This window comes from Ylistrum balloti, unplaced genomic scaffold, assembly GCF_031769215.1.
Source record: "Ylistrum balloti isolate Yb309-2 unplaced genomic scaffold, AGI_CSIRO_Ybal_v1 Utg369946, whole genome shotgun sequence".
In the NCBI taxonomy this organism is placed as follows: Eukaryota; Metazoa; Mollusca; class Bivalvia; order Pectinida; family Pectinidae; genus Ylistrum; species Ylistrum balloti.
Genome location: NW_026782051.1, coordinates 522712 through 538953, shown reverse-complemented (window position 1 = coordinate 538953; position 16242 = coordinate 522712). Strand labels below are relative to the sequence as shown.

The following is a 16242-nucleotide window of genomic DNA, read 5'->3' as shown; positions in this document are numbered from 1 at the left end:
CCCAGTTTGTTTTCGTCCTTGCACAATTACATACGAATTCAACCCATTCAATTCTGAGGATTATATAAAAGAGTTACATACGTGCAACAAATGTTCGCCCCATCTTCAATTCGCCCTCCATGTTCTTGGACGAAAAGGGGGGTAATTAAAGCGAAAATTCCCCTGTATACAGTATTCATTTAGATTTTATTAACTGAAGTTTGGTATCAATCGCCATTTATGAAATGATTGGTAATAACTAAGATGTTAATTTTATTATCATTGTCCATTATCGACGACGACGTGAATCATATATATCATACTATGTAGATTTTGTAGAAGAAGTAGGCTGCGTTTTCCGTACCAAATATGGGCAATTTTAATTTAGAATCACCGCAGCTTTAATAGATTAATCACAGAAATCAGAGAATTTTAGAAATATTATCGTATATATTGATGGCTTCTAAGTATATGATATGCTTCTAAGAGAAGAAAAGCGACAAAAACTCAAACTCGTATAACATACAGACAGACATATGAATAGATGTATCTTCAGTTATACCAAATCGGTAGTCGAAAAAAATATTCAACGGAAATATTAACGATTGTGACAAACATTCCTACAATTGCAATGAAGCCCATTGGCTCAGCGTACTATCTTGTCATCTATATCACTTCTAGCTTTATTTTAATTTTTTAACTATTTGCTGTTGATATCGTGTCTGTAAATTCGAATTTAAGAACATAACAGAATGACAGTCAACTTGGCGTACTTTCTTTTGTTTCAAACATAAATACACCAGCAAACTTGTACGTTTGAGTTTGCAGTGATTTATATAAAAAAAAATGTACAGTCTACATTTTTTACTTATCTTTTTAGTGTAATACAATAGTATTACATTTTCACAATTCAAATACAAAATATGAACAATGTTTATCATTATTGGAGTTCTTTTTGCTTGGGTCGTGATCATCATTTGATATTTTTCTTATTTAATAATTATTAAAAAAATCAACAGGTGTCATTATATATGTTACTTGCGGATGGCACCTCTGATATCTGTTACATGTCATTTTATTACAAGCTAACCGATGCATAATGTTAGATAATGATGAGGTTGAAAAAATTTCTGGACAAAGTATGAAAGCGTTTTCGGGTCAATTTAAAAAGAAGAAAATATGTGCAACTTCCTATAATAACACGATACTTATCTCATTAAAATGGGTCGTTCAAGATCCTTATAAACTTTTGTAGATTGAAGTAAAATAACCATTTTTCTTTCGTAAAATTTGTCTAGACATGAGCTTATCTATCTGAGATTACATTTAGTAATTTGTTTTGGTGCACGCCGGAAATATCTTTAGTCAATTAATTAATCATTGTAATATCTATATAAATAAAATTGGAAAGCTTTTGGAGAATGCCCGTAACATTGTTTTTTCATAATTATTTCTGCTTTAAGGACTTTAAGGAGCGATCGTTGAATTTTCTAAAATAAATAAATCACAATAAGGGAATCGTTATTATCAAAAGGTAGCGGAAATAAGTTTTCATTGACTGCATTGTACAACAGTAGGTAAATATATTTGTTGTTTTGTTGATTTCCAAATCTTGTGAGTAAAAATGAATTACATAATAACAACATTTCTTGTTATTTGAAACAAGATGCCATCGATATATCGTCATGGACAAATCAAAATTTTGATAATCGCTTGTTAAATTAAACCTCGTATGAAAATGAAAACTAATTCGGCCAAGAAACGGACACAATTAGTTCCCGTGGATATGTCAGTTGTTTGTAGAATAACTTAACCATCACACTAAATGCTGACAAGAAAAGTTGTAAGAAGATGGATAATTGTTTGGTTAAGCAACTCGTTGAATGAATCCAATATAAACGAGGAAGGTCCTTATCATGAACAATTCATTTGAATGAAGTATTATTAGCTAGCACGTGCTTTGTCTTACGAAATATTCTATAATGTGTAGGTTGGGTTTCCAAGTATATCGTGTAAATTTGCTTATTTGCCAGGAAATTTAATATCAAGTTATCAGCCTTACCATAAGCATACACATCCACATATTCTGCATTGATTCTTTTCAGATTTTAAACTTTTTTTTTTAGAGAATGGACGACCAAAAGGAATTTTAATCCATTCTGAAAGTTAATCCAACTCATTATGTTCTCCTTTCACCTTCTATTTAAATTCGTTTGTTTTCCATTTGTTTCTTGAAAATCACAGTAAGATCTATTGCAAGAATTTCTTGATATTTTGGATCCTGCTTTAACATCCAAAGCTAATTATTTTGATAAAGTTTAGATCTCCGGTATACATGTGTCCAGCCAGTGATGAGGAGTCGTATTTTTAGATAATCTAAATTAATTCACAACAGCGTTTGTTGGTGATTGAAAAAGGGTTGAGATGAATAACTTGACTTAAGAAATGGCAGATGCATTTCTGTAAGTTAGAGATGCTTCGTTAAAGAAAAGTATAATGATAATAATGTATTAATTGTATCAGCTATCTTGTTTCCAGAATCGACAAAGTTTGGTATGAAATGAATTATATTTCTGGGGACTATATTCTGTGATTCTGTTTTTAGAGTCAACAATGTTTTCTGTTGTGAGGGTACTTGCTCCCCTTATAAATGAATTATCACCACAAGTTATTGATTTGAAATACGTGAAGGGTGACTTGGTGTACAATTTTTCAAGAATTTTATGATACAAAATTAAATATTTCAGTATGGTCATTAATTTTAAAAAAATACAAAAATATGCACAGGGACTCGATTATTAAACGATTTCTTTGAATATTTACATTTTTGATAGGCATGGAGATTTGTATTTTTGAAATCATTTTTTGCTTCTTATCCCATTATCCCATTAGCATATTATTTTATCTGAAATTTGTTAAAAACAAAGTTCGCCTCGAAAATAATACGCAAGATAAGCCACCTATAGCAATGAAAACATTGAAGCAACATATATATTATTTCTATATTTTTGCCTCAGATTACTTTCTGGCATATGACCTTTCAAAAAATTGAAATATTTCGGGCGACTGAGTTTCGTACATGTTGAAGTCTCATTATCAATAATATCAGTTCACAATTGTCATCAGGAAGAATTAAAGCATAATTCACTTGTAGTTTTCGTCACACGGGCAAATGCGAAATAGTTCAAATGTGTTAGACACCTGACGATATCTTTATTATAGTCTTTATTAGGTATTCACAAAATTAGTATTAGTGATAAGGATACGGACATCCCTCGTTTATATTGGATTCCTAAACTTCACAACTACCTAGCCTTTACCAAAACTAATATATACCATTGTACGCACTATGAAATCTGGATTAGCCTTAGTAGTGATACTGTTTACTCAAGAAGCGGAATTAATAGTATATGGATTTTGAAGAACTCCCAAGAGTTTTTGACTAATCTTTTTCACCATGTACGCCACCATACAAAAAGAACGTCATTTTTCTCTTGTTATGGGCATTTATTCTCGAAGAAAGATGAACGGCTATATGAATATATAATTGTGAACTATACTTAAGCGTATTTCTTGGGAAAAAAACCGTCCAAATCAAAGAAGGAATATACGGAGGAGTTTCTGGTCGACAACATCTTCGTCGAGATTGGTGGAAAGATCTTCCAACAGACTATTGGCATACCTGGAAACTAACTGCGCCCCTCTGTTGGCTGACTTGTTTTCTCACGAGGCTGAGTTTATTGAAGAGCTTATCAAAACACTCACAAAGATCTTGCAAATTCAAATTAAAGGAAAATCAAGGATACCATAGTCCCTTCTACATCGATTATTTATTACAACGAAACCAACATGGACAGCTTTTCATCAAGCTGTATGATAAGCGTGGTGATTTCAAATCCTCTATTGTGAATTTTCCATTTCCGATTCGATATTCAAGGATCTGTTCCCATTATCATGATTTTCGTGCAAGAAGTCGTCAATTGATGGAGATGCAGGTTAATGAAAATTATGGGAAAGTTTTATTGTCGCCATAGTGATCTCATTGAGAAATATTCTCTCAGTTCTTCGTGAAATGAAGCTTGGGGAATTTGATGCTCATTAATTTGCCTGTTGATTCCGTTGTTGTATACCTTGTTCCCATTTGAGATTGGATTGACCAAACTTTATATGGTGATGTCGTCGATGAAGCAGAAGATGCTTATTCTCTTAATAATTTTCCAGGAGTCTTATGTGTAAATCGTTCCCCTTCAATATCCATGGTTATAATGACGTTGCCTTTGAGGACGGAATCATTATGGAATGGGCATGTTCATAACATCTATATGTGCCAAGGAGTTTTATGGCCTTTGACCTGCAAAGGATAATATTTTCATTTGTTTGTGTGTAAAAGGGAAATTCAATAAGTAGTCATTGTTACGTGGTACAAACAGGCAATGATAAACATATCACAAAGGCAGTAATAGCAATACACGTGTGAAATCTTTAACACAAAAATCGCTATGAATTGAACAAGTAAGGCACTTCTCCACTGAGACTGATATTAAATTAAATACCCGCCTTGTCCATGTACATTAAAAAAAGACACAAGCAGAGTTGCGCAATACACTTGACACTTTTACCGTTTCGGAAAACTGTTTTCAGGTGGGTCAGCAAATTTCAGACTGGTAAAATGAAAAAGGAAACACGACCAGGCAGAATTGTAAATCGCTTATATGATAATTCGACGGAAGTCATCTACAAGTTAAATTTGTTTATTCTACTAAATTCTGAGGTGGTGATTCCAAATCAAAAGTGTCCATATTTGTTACGAAATCCGTAGTATATTACAGTATAATATGTATGATTAACGTCATCGTGAGTGATTGGTAATGATAATGACTTGAGAAATAAACTACAACAAAGTAAAAAATGGTGACAGTTTAATCTGTTTCCCTGACACATTTGTGTTTGTACATCTGAAGGAAATTGCAGTCCTTTTAGATCCGACAGGAGCATACTGTCTCTGAAAACTGAAAAACAACGGATTGGTTTATTACGTGGTGTGAAAACATTACTAAATTAAGGAAGTGACTTACTAGGAATACTGATATGTAGATTTTTGATAACAATTATATTTGTGATTTTCAGACTCATTTTCTCAAGTACAAATAAAATAATAGAATGATGAAAGTTGACAAAAGAATATGACAAAAATTTGAGACAAAAACGTAAAAATGCTTGAGAATTTGGTTGAAACTTATTAAAACAACTGCTAAGAGTTAATATAATAACATAATCTAACACACTTTACCGTAATCCGTAAGTAATCTCAATTATCCAGTATTATCTTAAATCATCCTATCTTATCTTCCAGAACAACCAAAGAATCATGTATGTTTACACTGCTGCATATACACAGTCATAAAATGTGACGTAAGTGAGCACATTAAAAGGGATAGGCCCGATATACAAATAATATATATTTGTTATTAGGAAATAAGATGGACTTCAAAATTTATTTTGATTGTTTCAAATTGTTAAGACCACGCCCAATCCTTTGACTCCCTTTCCGGGAAATCTAGACGTGGATGTGACGAGGCTACCTAAGATTTCCAGTATTTATCAGGATATAGCCACATAAGGGCTGGAATCAATTGCAAAATCTACTCTATATTGGTACATCGGTAAGACGGTTTCACACTATGATGAGAATCACATATAATCGCATGAAGCCTGGACACTGACGTGTGTCGGCCGTGAAAATGAATAGGCTGTAAACATGTAAACAGCCAACCAAACCTAACCAACGACTGTATGAGTATTCGGTTCAGTTCACAAAGAAAACGTATGACCAATTCTCTCGGTATATTACAAACACCAAGAATATGTTAGTTTTAGTATATTTACCATGTGTCGTTCACAGATGTACTCCTTAGGTAGATGACACTGTTCGTCGTCCCAACTGTAGCCCCTGCTAGCCCACATTAGAGCGCAGTCCTGTTCGAGTCCTCTCCAGCTGTTTGGCTCGCCATGTGCCCAGTCTCTACAGTCTCGGTTTATTTCTCCAGTGTTAGGGTTCCACGACCATATCCCTTCATGTCTGACGTCATTTCCACTGAACCAGTAATTTCTTTCTAGATATAAGTACCAAGTGTTATTTAATGGATTTGTTAAAGCAAGGTAATTTCCACTCGATACGCCTCACTTATACTTAGCAGATCTTGATGGAAACCCTTGAGAAAATACCTAATACGTTTTCCATAAGATCTGTTTTACGACGTCCTTGTTATTGTACCACCAATTACTACTTATCATCCAGCCACCAACATCCATTCAACCCCAATCCCATTCCAAGAAAATCAAATTACTGATGGTTGTCTCATTGCATTAAGTTATATCTTCAATTTTCAATAGTGATAAACTTTTCACGTTGAGTTTGTAGGGTTTGTAGAACCATCATCAATGTATAAAATATATTTAAAAATCGTGGTCTTGGTAAAATATTTACTATTACATAGCTCTTTGACGTAACCTTTGACCCACCATAACTCCTTTTGAGAGTTAAAGGAGACAAGAGCTCCTCCGAGTCTGGCACATTCTTACTGTGTAATAAAAAAAGATCACTTTGTAAAAGAATGTTTTTGACCGGAAAAACTCGTAACGTCGCTTAAACATATTATATAATACGAAAAGAATTTAAATGCAGATTTTCATTTTATTTCATCACAGAAACATAGGCATTTACTCTTTTTTTTGCACATGTTTGTAATTATTATAATTCGTGCATAAATCCGCAATTACACGAACAATTGATTTAATTGATATTTTCCTTTGTCAATTATATTACAAGCTTAGTTTAGTAATCAAAATTCACAGCACCATGAACATTTCCTTCAGCGTGAAATTATCTTACCGTTGCTTCATACCAGGATTTTTTCACGGTGTCTGCCAGCCAGCCACTGAAATGGAAAGCGTGTCAACAAGCCTATATAGCTTAAAGGTTACGAAACCAAGACATATTTTTCACTTTGGGTTTTTCATTAATATAAATGAAAATGAAATTTTCAACATAATTAATCATCTCCTTTTATTAATTACTCGCATTTGTGCAATATTGATGTGACAGCTATAACATTTGGGGTAATAGCAAAAAGCACAATGAAAGTCATAACACAAGATTCTTCTGAAGAAATGATATATTCTTGAAGAGGAAAATGATTCCTGTTGCACCACAAACGCAATGCTGACCAATTGCAGTCAGTTAAGCACAGGCATGTAAAGTCATGTTAAGTTTGCACATATCTACATGACAGATGTGATTTGTACGTCCAAAGCCATGCAAAATGATGGCATTTCGAGTTGTCATTATCTTTGTGTTGAGTCTGATAGCAAAATATGTAGAATTTATCAGAACAGATAACAAATACATTTCAAAGTCCTTTCTTGTCACTTTGAAACAAATACTATACTAAAACCCAAGGAAAGGACATGTCAAAAACTAGCAAACAAAAAGACCAAAATAGTCGCTGATAAAAGGGACAAACTACACAGACTATAGAAAAAAGGGAATCAAAAGAAAAAGGAAACCACTGGGTCTATAGAAGATGTCGAAATACTCTAGATTGGATGTGTGACTTTCCGTAAAGTGGAAGATAAAATTCAGGAGAAAACCTATATGTAGGTTACAACTATGTAACATACTACTTTTATCCGTCAAAACCTTTCCTGAATCGTGTTAATCAATTTTTCATTACCCTACATATCTACAATGTAAAATAGGTTACAAAAGTTCCATTTGTCTGTTTGGTTTCTATGATATTTATCATACCTTCTGTGTACAATACGGCACCAAACAGCAAAGAAATCAACACGACGTTCATCTTTGAATGTATCTAGATGCTGTCCAGAGGAATGCAATGTAAACACACAGGGAACCTATTTCATAGTCTTGCGATTGCGTTCTTACATCTGTGGGCGGCATTATTACATGTAAATGTGCTTCCAAGTATATATAAATCATGTCATTTCCTTAATACCTAAATAGGTTTTATCATTTACAACTCACGAACTACAAAGGTGACGTGTAGTAGAGTTGTAATTCCCTGTGTACATAACTACACCTGTTACCCGTACTTATTATTTACTTGTCAAACTTATTTTTTCATGTGTAACTATTCGATCAAATATCGAAAATATACATTTCTGAAGGAAAACCTTGCTAAATCTGTAACATTGGAGCACTTCATTGATGAGCCTGCAAAGACTGCTGTGTGATGCAGTTTAATTCATTATTTGGCTCTGCTGTAGTAAACTATCAATATATAGTGAAAGATGCCCTTCTCTTGTCTTTTATACAATTTTCTATATCCAGGTGGTGGATACTGCTGGTGGACTTGCATGCCATGTTTTAATTTGTCCCGACATTGGCATGCATTAGAGCATACCCATGTACTAGTTAAATTAGCATTTCATAAAATAACAATGTTTATAAAATACATTAAATATCTTTTTTTTTTTAATACATAATCTTAAATGTACTTTTATCATTGTCCTCATGTTTATTCAATAGTTATTTTTATATTTATCTCGAGTCTGGTAACATTTACAGGAAATATTACACTGCATTAACGACAGAAAAAACATGAAAATAGTCGAAGTTCATTTATACTTTGTAAACTTTTAAATATGTGTGTATCCCTATTCACATGAACTTAATATTGATTTATTTCTGTAATTTATACAAGAATTCACTGTCATTAATTGATTTTTACTCAGACAAGATTATAAGATTGTATGTATCTGTTATCTGCTCCGTAGTTGTTTCCTATTGTCATTATTTGTAATACCATGGAAGTTGTTAATTGTTCTGATTGTTCCTGGGATTTACTTATACTACCTGTACTTTCGCACCTATTTATGTATATATTTTGACAGGCGTCGATTTCAGATTTTCATCTTTACCGTTAATATTAAATGCGATGTGATTTATTCTTAAATCCATCTTGTAAATGGCATACCCCTTCAGAACAAAAGGACAGTGTCAAGAGGAACACCAAGAGTGGAAATGAGTGATGAGATAAAAAGAGCAATGTAGAAAACAGAACAAAACTTATGGATACAGTTTATTTAAAACGTATGATACGATATTTTATGTGGATATCGTTCATATGAAGACAAATACCTCACATATGGTGTGTTTTTCGCTGATTTGTAGAGGTGCCCTCTATATACCTTAATGAAATACAGTGTACAACTACTTCATTGTTAGTAGTTTTTATCTGTATAGTGTAAATCATACGAAAATAATCATATCAAATGTTACAAAACTTGAATCACTTAAATGGGGATTACACTGTACCTAATAAATGTGGACACAACCACATGAAGTGTAGGCCATGCATATTTTTTTCGTGAGTTTTACTCTGTGTGTGGTGGTGGTGGGGGGAGTTCAGACTAAGTGGTGGTAGAGACGCAATTGATGATCGTGAACTGACCATCATTAACTTCCGTCGTTGAAGTATTAATGGCTAGGTCCTGACAGAATCGATAAGGTACTAAACGGAAATTGAACACATTTACCAGAATCATTGCTAACAGTATTTGCCAAAAATATACAAACGAAATTTCTTTAAGACGCCGTTTAAAACATCCGTTTTCAACTTGTAAGTACAACCATAGATAACGTATCCTAAAATCCTAAAAACGAGAGGCCAGGATATTACGTTGGAATTTTTTTACATTTAATTATGTCCTACTTCCTGTTAAACATCAGCGGAGTCCACCCTTAACACTGATCTTCTAATGTACATGTATCAATTTTGTGTTCCTGGCAAAGTAAGTTGAATGTATGCTTAGTATTTCGATTCAATGTTTCTCTTCTCTTTTAACTTTCACTTACATAAATACCTATCAAGTTTAAAAAATTGTTAAAGGGTTATGAATAATTCATTTGTATTGACCAATATCAATACTTTCAAATTATATTATACGCAAATTCTTAACAACAGACTCATGCAGTGATAGCTAAATCAGTAAATGCATATCTACCTACTTGTATGTATATGTGGAATTTTGTAATTATGTTATAACATTCATGCCAGGGGTTGATAACATTACGTAAATATTACTGCCTTCAACGTGAGTTATAAATTCTTAGGGTCAATTCAGAAAATTATAATACATTATTATGAATTAAGTGAAATTATCTATGAGGTATCTTAATGGTTGCATCAATAGCTCCTAATGTCCAATGTCATTATGTGTCTTAGCAGAATGCTTTCTGATGTGATGTCGTTTTAAGTTTCCACTTTCTGTAAACTCTTGCTGACAGATACCACATTTAAACATCTTCTTTCCCTGATGTCTCCAAACAATATGTCGTTTCAGATGTTCCTTTCTGTTGAAACCTTTTCCACATGTTTCACACTTAAATGTTTTCACCTCAGCATGTACCATCAGGTGTCGTTTCAAATTGTCCTGCCAAGCGAATTCTTTTTCACAAATATCACACTTGAAAGGTTTTTCTCCTGTATGTATGCGAAGGTGAGCAATCAGTGTATTTTTCTGACTCACTTCCTTTCCACAAACATCACACTTGAAGGGTTTTTCGCCTGTGTGTATCTTTAAGTGTTGATTAAGATTTTCAGACTGGTTGAAATCCTTCCCACAAATTTTACATACAAATGGTTTTTCACCCGTGTGAATCGTCAAATGTCCTTTTAAATGACTTGCTCGACTGAAGTTTTTTCCACAAAAATCACATGTATATGGTTTTTCTCCAGTATGTATAATGCGATGTGTTTTCAGATGCCCAGATCGACCGAAACCCCTTCCACATATTTCACATACATATGGTCTTTCCCCTGTGTGAATCTTGGCGTGTTTCTTTAAGTCTCCTGTTTGGCCGAATTCCTTGCCACACACTTCACACTTATGAGGTTTTATTCCCGTATGGGTTATCAAATGTTCCTTTAGATGTCCTTTGCTACCAAATTTCTTCCCACATACATCACATCCGTGAGGTTTTTCACCTGTGTGAACTCGTAGATGTCTCTTTAAAGCTGCAGAAAACTTAAATCCTTTTCCACATATATCACAATTGAAGGGAGTTTCTTCTGTGTGTGTCCTAAGGTGTGTTTCTAAACTCTTCTTCTTGGTAAAAACTTTTCCACAAATTTTGCATTTGATTGGACTTTCACTGGTCAACGTTTCAAGTCGTTGACATACCTTCCCTGTGACACTATGTAAATCACTTGGACACTGCTGTAATTCATTAGTATTTGCTTCTAAAATGTCTGGTAGTTTATTGATCAGATCTGTTCTTTCCTGGAAATCTTCAATCGGATTGTTTTTCATTGTTGAAATTTGTAAGTCATGTCTTGACATATTAACAAGCATACTAGGATTAACGTCATCGGTATACTCAATCCTTGTCCTTCCGTTTCCTAAATCAGTCGACGTAATTTTATCTGATAAAGATATGTCTCTGTGACTGTTCACTCCTACGTTTGGTTGAGTATCATACGAATTCTTATTTGTTTGTGTGTCCTGATGCTGTGTAACTTCAGTGCTACCCCTGTTATACGATGAATCTTGACTTGTTTCATCATTGCCCCAGCCCCAGGCTGTCTATTCACCGAACCCGTCATGGAACACGATTATGTTTTGGTCAATCCCGATTATTTGTCATCAATTTTACTTATTTCTACAACAAAAATATCCTATTGTATAAGGCTTATATATTTTTGAATTATTATTTGTACTGCTGGCGTCTTTGATTTCTTATTGTCAATTCTTGCATGATGTGCATTCAGATGCTCACAATGTTTCCTATGTTCCCGAATAATGGGGATTACGGCAAAGGTTTTGATACTCTAATTTATAAGATTCAAGCTATAGATTTCACGTTCCTGGAACAATAATTCAGATATTGTAAATATAATGGGGCACGTCTCCTTATCTCTGTCGTCGAGTATTTGCTCCTTAACGTCGATGCCAGACGTATATACGTATGTGCTGAAACAAAAGAAATACATGATGTTATTATTGAAACACTCTGAACTTCGTTAAAGATGTGAAAAGGGTATGCGTGTAAACGCCTGATTCAACCAAAAAGTGACAAATAATTTGGATGGGTAATTTCAAAGAGTTATATCCAAATCATATTAACAGATATGTGTCAGATGTTGATATTTACATACCATCAAAGTTGTTAATTTGAGCAATATGCACTAAAAACATAGGGTTTCTCAGGCTTCAGATGCAATTTTGGCACACAGCGTACACATTTACCAACTTTTGGGAAGCTGTACTTAATTTAGTAAGATCGGAAAAACTTCAGTCCTATCCTCAAAAATAACTATAACCGTGCGCTGATACAGAGATAAAAAATCGAATTGGACCAACAATGTTACCAGCTGATGCATTCCATCGGTAAGTTTTAATTAAATGTCAATGAATGCTACACAAGAGTCTATAGCACAGGTGACATCAGTCGTATTTTCATGGGGTCGCACGGTCTACTTCATGGGGTCGCACGGTCTATTTCATGGGTCCTACGGTCTATCTTAGTTATTGACAACACATTGTTATTATTATTCGTATACTATTTTTCAATAAACTAATTCTAGAACTGAATATTTTTTATTTATGTATTGCAGCAATTACTCGTCAAAAACCGACCTATTTATTTCTGGTAATGCAGCCGATAGTGACACACAACTAAGAACCAAAGGAAATCTACATATGAAAATTGTGATAACTATTATTGTAAAAATCCAAGATGGCCGCCTTTTGGCTATGTTTTTTCAAGGATCAGTCCATAAATGGTACTATGCAAAAGACTTTTCACAGTATGACAATCTTATAGTGATTTTTTTAGTTGGACAATGGTCGGAGTAGTATACAGAGCGACAATCATTGCTTTTTATACGCTTCATTCTATACTACGATACAGTTCAATATTTCTTTACTTTCTTTTCTCATTCTACAATTTGAAAGGTCTTACTTTTGGGGGTATCGACAAGGAAATTGAGGCTAGGAACATATTTTTGAGGGAAAGCGGAGGGGGGAAGGCAAAAATTTGTTTTAGTGGGACAATGGTCGGAGTAGTATTTATTGCTTCATTCTATATTGCGAATATGGTTGACGAAATAAAACTCAGTTTCTCTTCATAGAATAGACATTTTTTCATACTTACATTGTTGATAAGTTATTTGACTGAACAAATGTTAAATTGATCTGTAGACTTATCACACAACGACAATCTCACATAGAGATTTTTAGTGGGACAGTGGTTTTAATAGTACATGATATTCGATTTGTTAATGGACATGTAACATACCATTACTTGCAGGGGTTATAGAATCAAATATAGCGCCAATTATCATAATTATGTTCTGTGAATTATACCACGAATGGTCGTCGCTCTACTCCGACCATCGTCCCACTAAAAAATCTTTATTTCTGTATGTGTCCCCCTAAAGATGTCCCTAACCCCCTTTTCCTTGTTGATTTTCCCAAAGAAACCCTTTCATAACGTAAATCAAAATAGTACTAAAGAAATATATAAGTGTATCGTACTATATAATGCCCCACTATACAATGAATTATCGTCGCTCTATATATCACTCGGACCCGCAATTGTCAGACTAAACTATACTTTCTATAAACAATTTTCTTAAAAATATAATTTAAAACACTCATGGTGCACGTTGTACATGAATGACATTAATAATGATAATAATTATTAATAAATGATGACACCAAAATACTACGGTAGAGCTCTAGTCCGGTCTATGATTTATATAAGAGTTATTTCCTCTAAAACATTTATAAATTCATATGGAACTTACGAGGGACACATTTTAGCATTTTCGATGTATGTTTTAACTTTCCCAAATGGGACGATGCTAAGATATAGCCGGCTTGATCATTTTAACATATTTGCTGTAGCTTTATAAAGACGGATATACACGGTTTGTCCATCTCCTAAAAAGTTCATGTAGTAGCTAGGCCTCAATAACGGATTTAATGTATCATATAACACAACGTATGGCAAACTTACCGTGATGCAAATCATCTGATCACATTCGTACCCTGATTTAGCCTTCATACACGCGTTTATCTCCGGATTATCGCATATCTTCTTCCTTTTGTTCGCTTTCTCTCGTACCGGATGTTGATACAATTATGCGCATTCGTGTGGAAATAGTTTGTATAGGGCGCGTTCGAAGAGCTGCATTTTCTATCAAAACAAATGCTGGACAGGTCTCAGAGTTCTAATTATCTTATTGCAATGGCACGCATAAAACAAAGATTGTGTGGCAGGACCGACTTTTAATATAATGTGAATTGTATTGTCTCCGTAACTAATAAATCTTATTCATTAGTTTACGTCTATACTGTATCTTGTTCATTCGTCACGTGTAGACTTAAGTGGTTAGTCTCGTTATTGCCTTTTTAAATAGTGTCGTGTGGTCATTGGTCAGCTTAATTTTGTCGTACGTCACAGTCTTATGCCTTATTTTATTGGTTCTTTTGATTTCACGGTTTTTGTAAGTTCCGGTCATTGTTTGACTGACCGACGGATGGATCGGACGCTTTGGTAATAGTAATCGTGAAATACCTGCAAGTCAGTAAAGTAAGTTTTGTTATTCTAATATCCTTTACACTCCCACCTAATGTTATTGTATTTGATCATTAGTATGGGCACTATGATCTAGGTATTGTAAACATTACGATTATACTTACCTGTATTTTCATATCTTTACGATGTTGCGTTATTTCAAATTAATCTATTTGGATCTTCTTGAATGTCATTTATTTAAATCTACATTCTGATATTTTCATTAGAATTACAGTCTATTCATTTGTACTCATAAGTTATATATTTCATTTGTAACTTTGCAGACTTCTTTAAAACTAGGTTGGATTTGAAGGCTTTTTCAGACCACAGCTAAATGGCAAGTAATTCTGAAAAATACTGTTAATATAGACCTATTAGCAAACTGTAGTGTTGACTTTGTACAGCAAAAAATTAAAAGTAAGTTTTGGATTGATGTTTTTAAAGCCTGGAACAAATTAACATTGATTAATGAAAAAAAATACCCCAAAAGGAGATTCTATTTTAAAAACACCTATTTGGTACAACAGAAATATAACTGTTGGTAAGAAATCAGTTTTCTCTAAAAATCTTTTTGAAAAAAATATTATTGTCATAAATGACTTGATAAAAAATCATGAATTAGGGAGTTTTTACAGTTATCAGGAAATTCTTCACACATATGATGTGACAACAAACTTCCTTCATTACCACAGCATTTTATGAGCTGTGAAAAAGTTTCTATCTTCCAATGAAATCCCAAACTCAAAACCCCCATATCCTTTTATACCAACAAATTTAGAAATATTTATGATGAAAAGAAAAGGCTCCAAAGATTTTTACAACATTTTGATAAAAAAAACAACACTATACCAACAGGGAAAAGGAAATGGAACAAAGTTTTTGATCTGAATGATTTAACTTGGGATCAAATATACAAAATTCCTTTCTCTGTTACTAGAAGCACAAAGCTACAATGGTTTCAGTACAGAGTTGACCACCATATCTTAACAAGAAATTCTTTCTTTTCAAATAACATCTTGTTATTTCTCCGTTGTGTACTTTATGTAATGCAGAAACTGAAACAATAATACATACTTTGTGGGAGTGTAAAGAAGTTAAAAAAATACTTGATAGCTTTAAAATTTTACTAGAAGCTCTATTCATTCCATTTGATTTCAATAAACAATCTTTCATTTTTGGACTGACATCACCAAATCTCAATATACACAAAGTTGACAATGAAACACTTCTTCTAATCAAACAATATATATACAAGATGCGATGCCTTCACAACTCTCTGAACATTAATAGTCTTATTATCACAATAAAATACCATTATAATTCACAAAAATACACTGCTAATAGTCAAGGTGAAATTGCCATGGAAAATTTCAAAAAGAAATGGAAAAAATGGGAGAAAGTTTGTAATTTGTGATTTCAAGAAAAATATACTGACCCACTAATGAAGTGCCGATAAACTATATACAGTATTTTGAAAATAATTTGTTTGTTTTGTTTTTAGTATTTTAATTATTATGCCATCCTCTCTCTCTCTCTCTCTCTCTCTCTCTCTCTCTCTCTCTCTCTCTCTCTCTCTCTCTCTCTCTCTCTGTATGTTTTATATATATATATATATATATATATATGGTGAGTGTGTGTGTGTGTGTGTGTGTGTGTGT

At 33.4% G+C, this 16242-nt stretch overlaps 2 protein-coding genes and 1 pseudogene across 2 annotated transcripts; 1 reads left to right on the top strand and 2 right to left on the bottom strand.

Moving 5' to 3' along the window:
- Positions 1-4955: 4955 nt before the first annotated feature.
- Positions 4956-7843, bottom strand: LOC132547312 (perlucin-like protein). The gene is made up of 5 exons (XM_060211079.1): positions 7743-7843; positions 6899-6917; positions 6467-6556; positions 5866-6092; positions 4956-4988 (listed from the first exon to the last, which is right to left on the bottom strand). Exons 1-5 carry the CDS (start codon positions 7836-7838, stop codon positions 4956-4958), a joined length of 465 nt encoding a protein of 154 aa, XP_060067062.1. The 5' UTR covers positions 7839-7843.
- A 2216-nt stretch (positions 7844-10059) lies between these two features.
- On the bottom strand, positions 10060-14074 carry LOC132547282 (zinc finger protein 239-like). The gene is made up of 2 exons (XM_060211048.1): positions 14024-14074; positions 10060-11973 (listed from the first exon to the last, which is right to left on the bottom strand). The coding sequence occupies exon 2, from the start codon at positions 11353-11355 to the stop codon at positions 10198-10200; it is 1158 nt and encodes a 385-aa protein (XP_060067031.1). The 5' UTR covers positions 11356-11973; positions 14024-14074; the 3' UTR covers positions 10060-10197.
- A 74-nt stretch (positions 14075-14148) lies between these two features.
- On the top strand, positions 14149-15998 carry LOC132547311 (uncharacterized; annotated as a pseudogene).
- The last annotated feature ends 244 nt before the right edge of the window (positions 15999-16242 follow it).

Bases quoted from the DNA above. Each gene is read 5' to 3' on its own strand.
- LOC132547312 (XM_060211079.1), bottom strand. From the start codon at position 7,838: ATGAACGTCGTGTTGATTTCTTTGCTGTTTGGTGCCGTATTGTACACA. The intron at 6,093-6,466 runs GTAAATATTTTA...ACTTATATCTAG, and splicing joins CGTCAAAGAGCTATGTAATA to AAAGAAATTACTGGTTCAGT. The intron at 4,989-5,865 runs GTAAATATACTA...GTTGTTTTTCAG, and splicing joins ACATCTGTGAACGACACATG to TTTTCAGAGACAGTATGCTC.
- LOC132547282 (XM_060211048.1), bottom strand. From the start codon at position 11,355: ATGCTTGTTAATATGTCAAGACATGACTTACAAATTTCAACAATGAAA.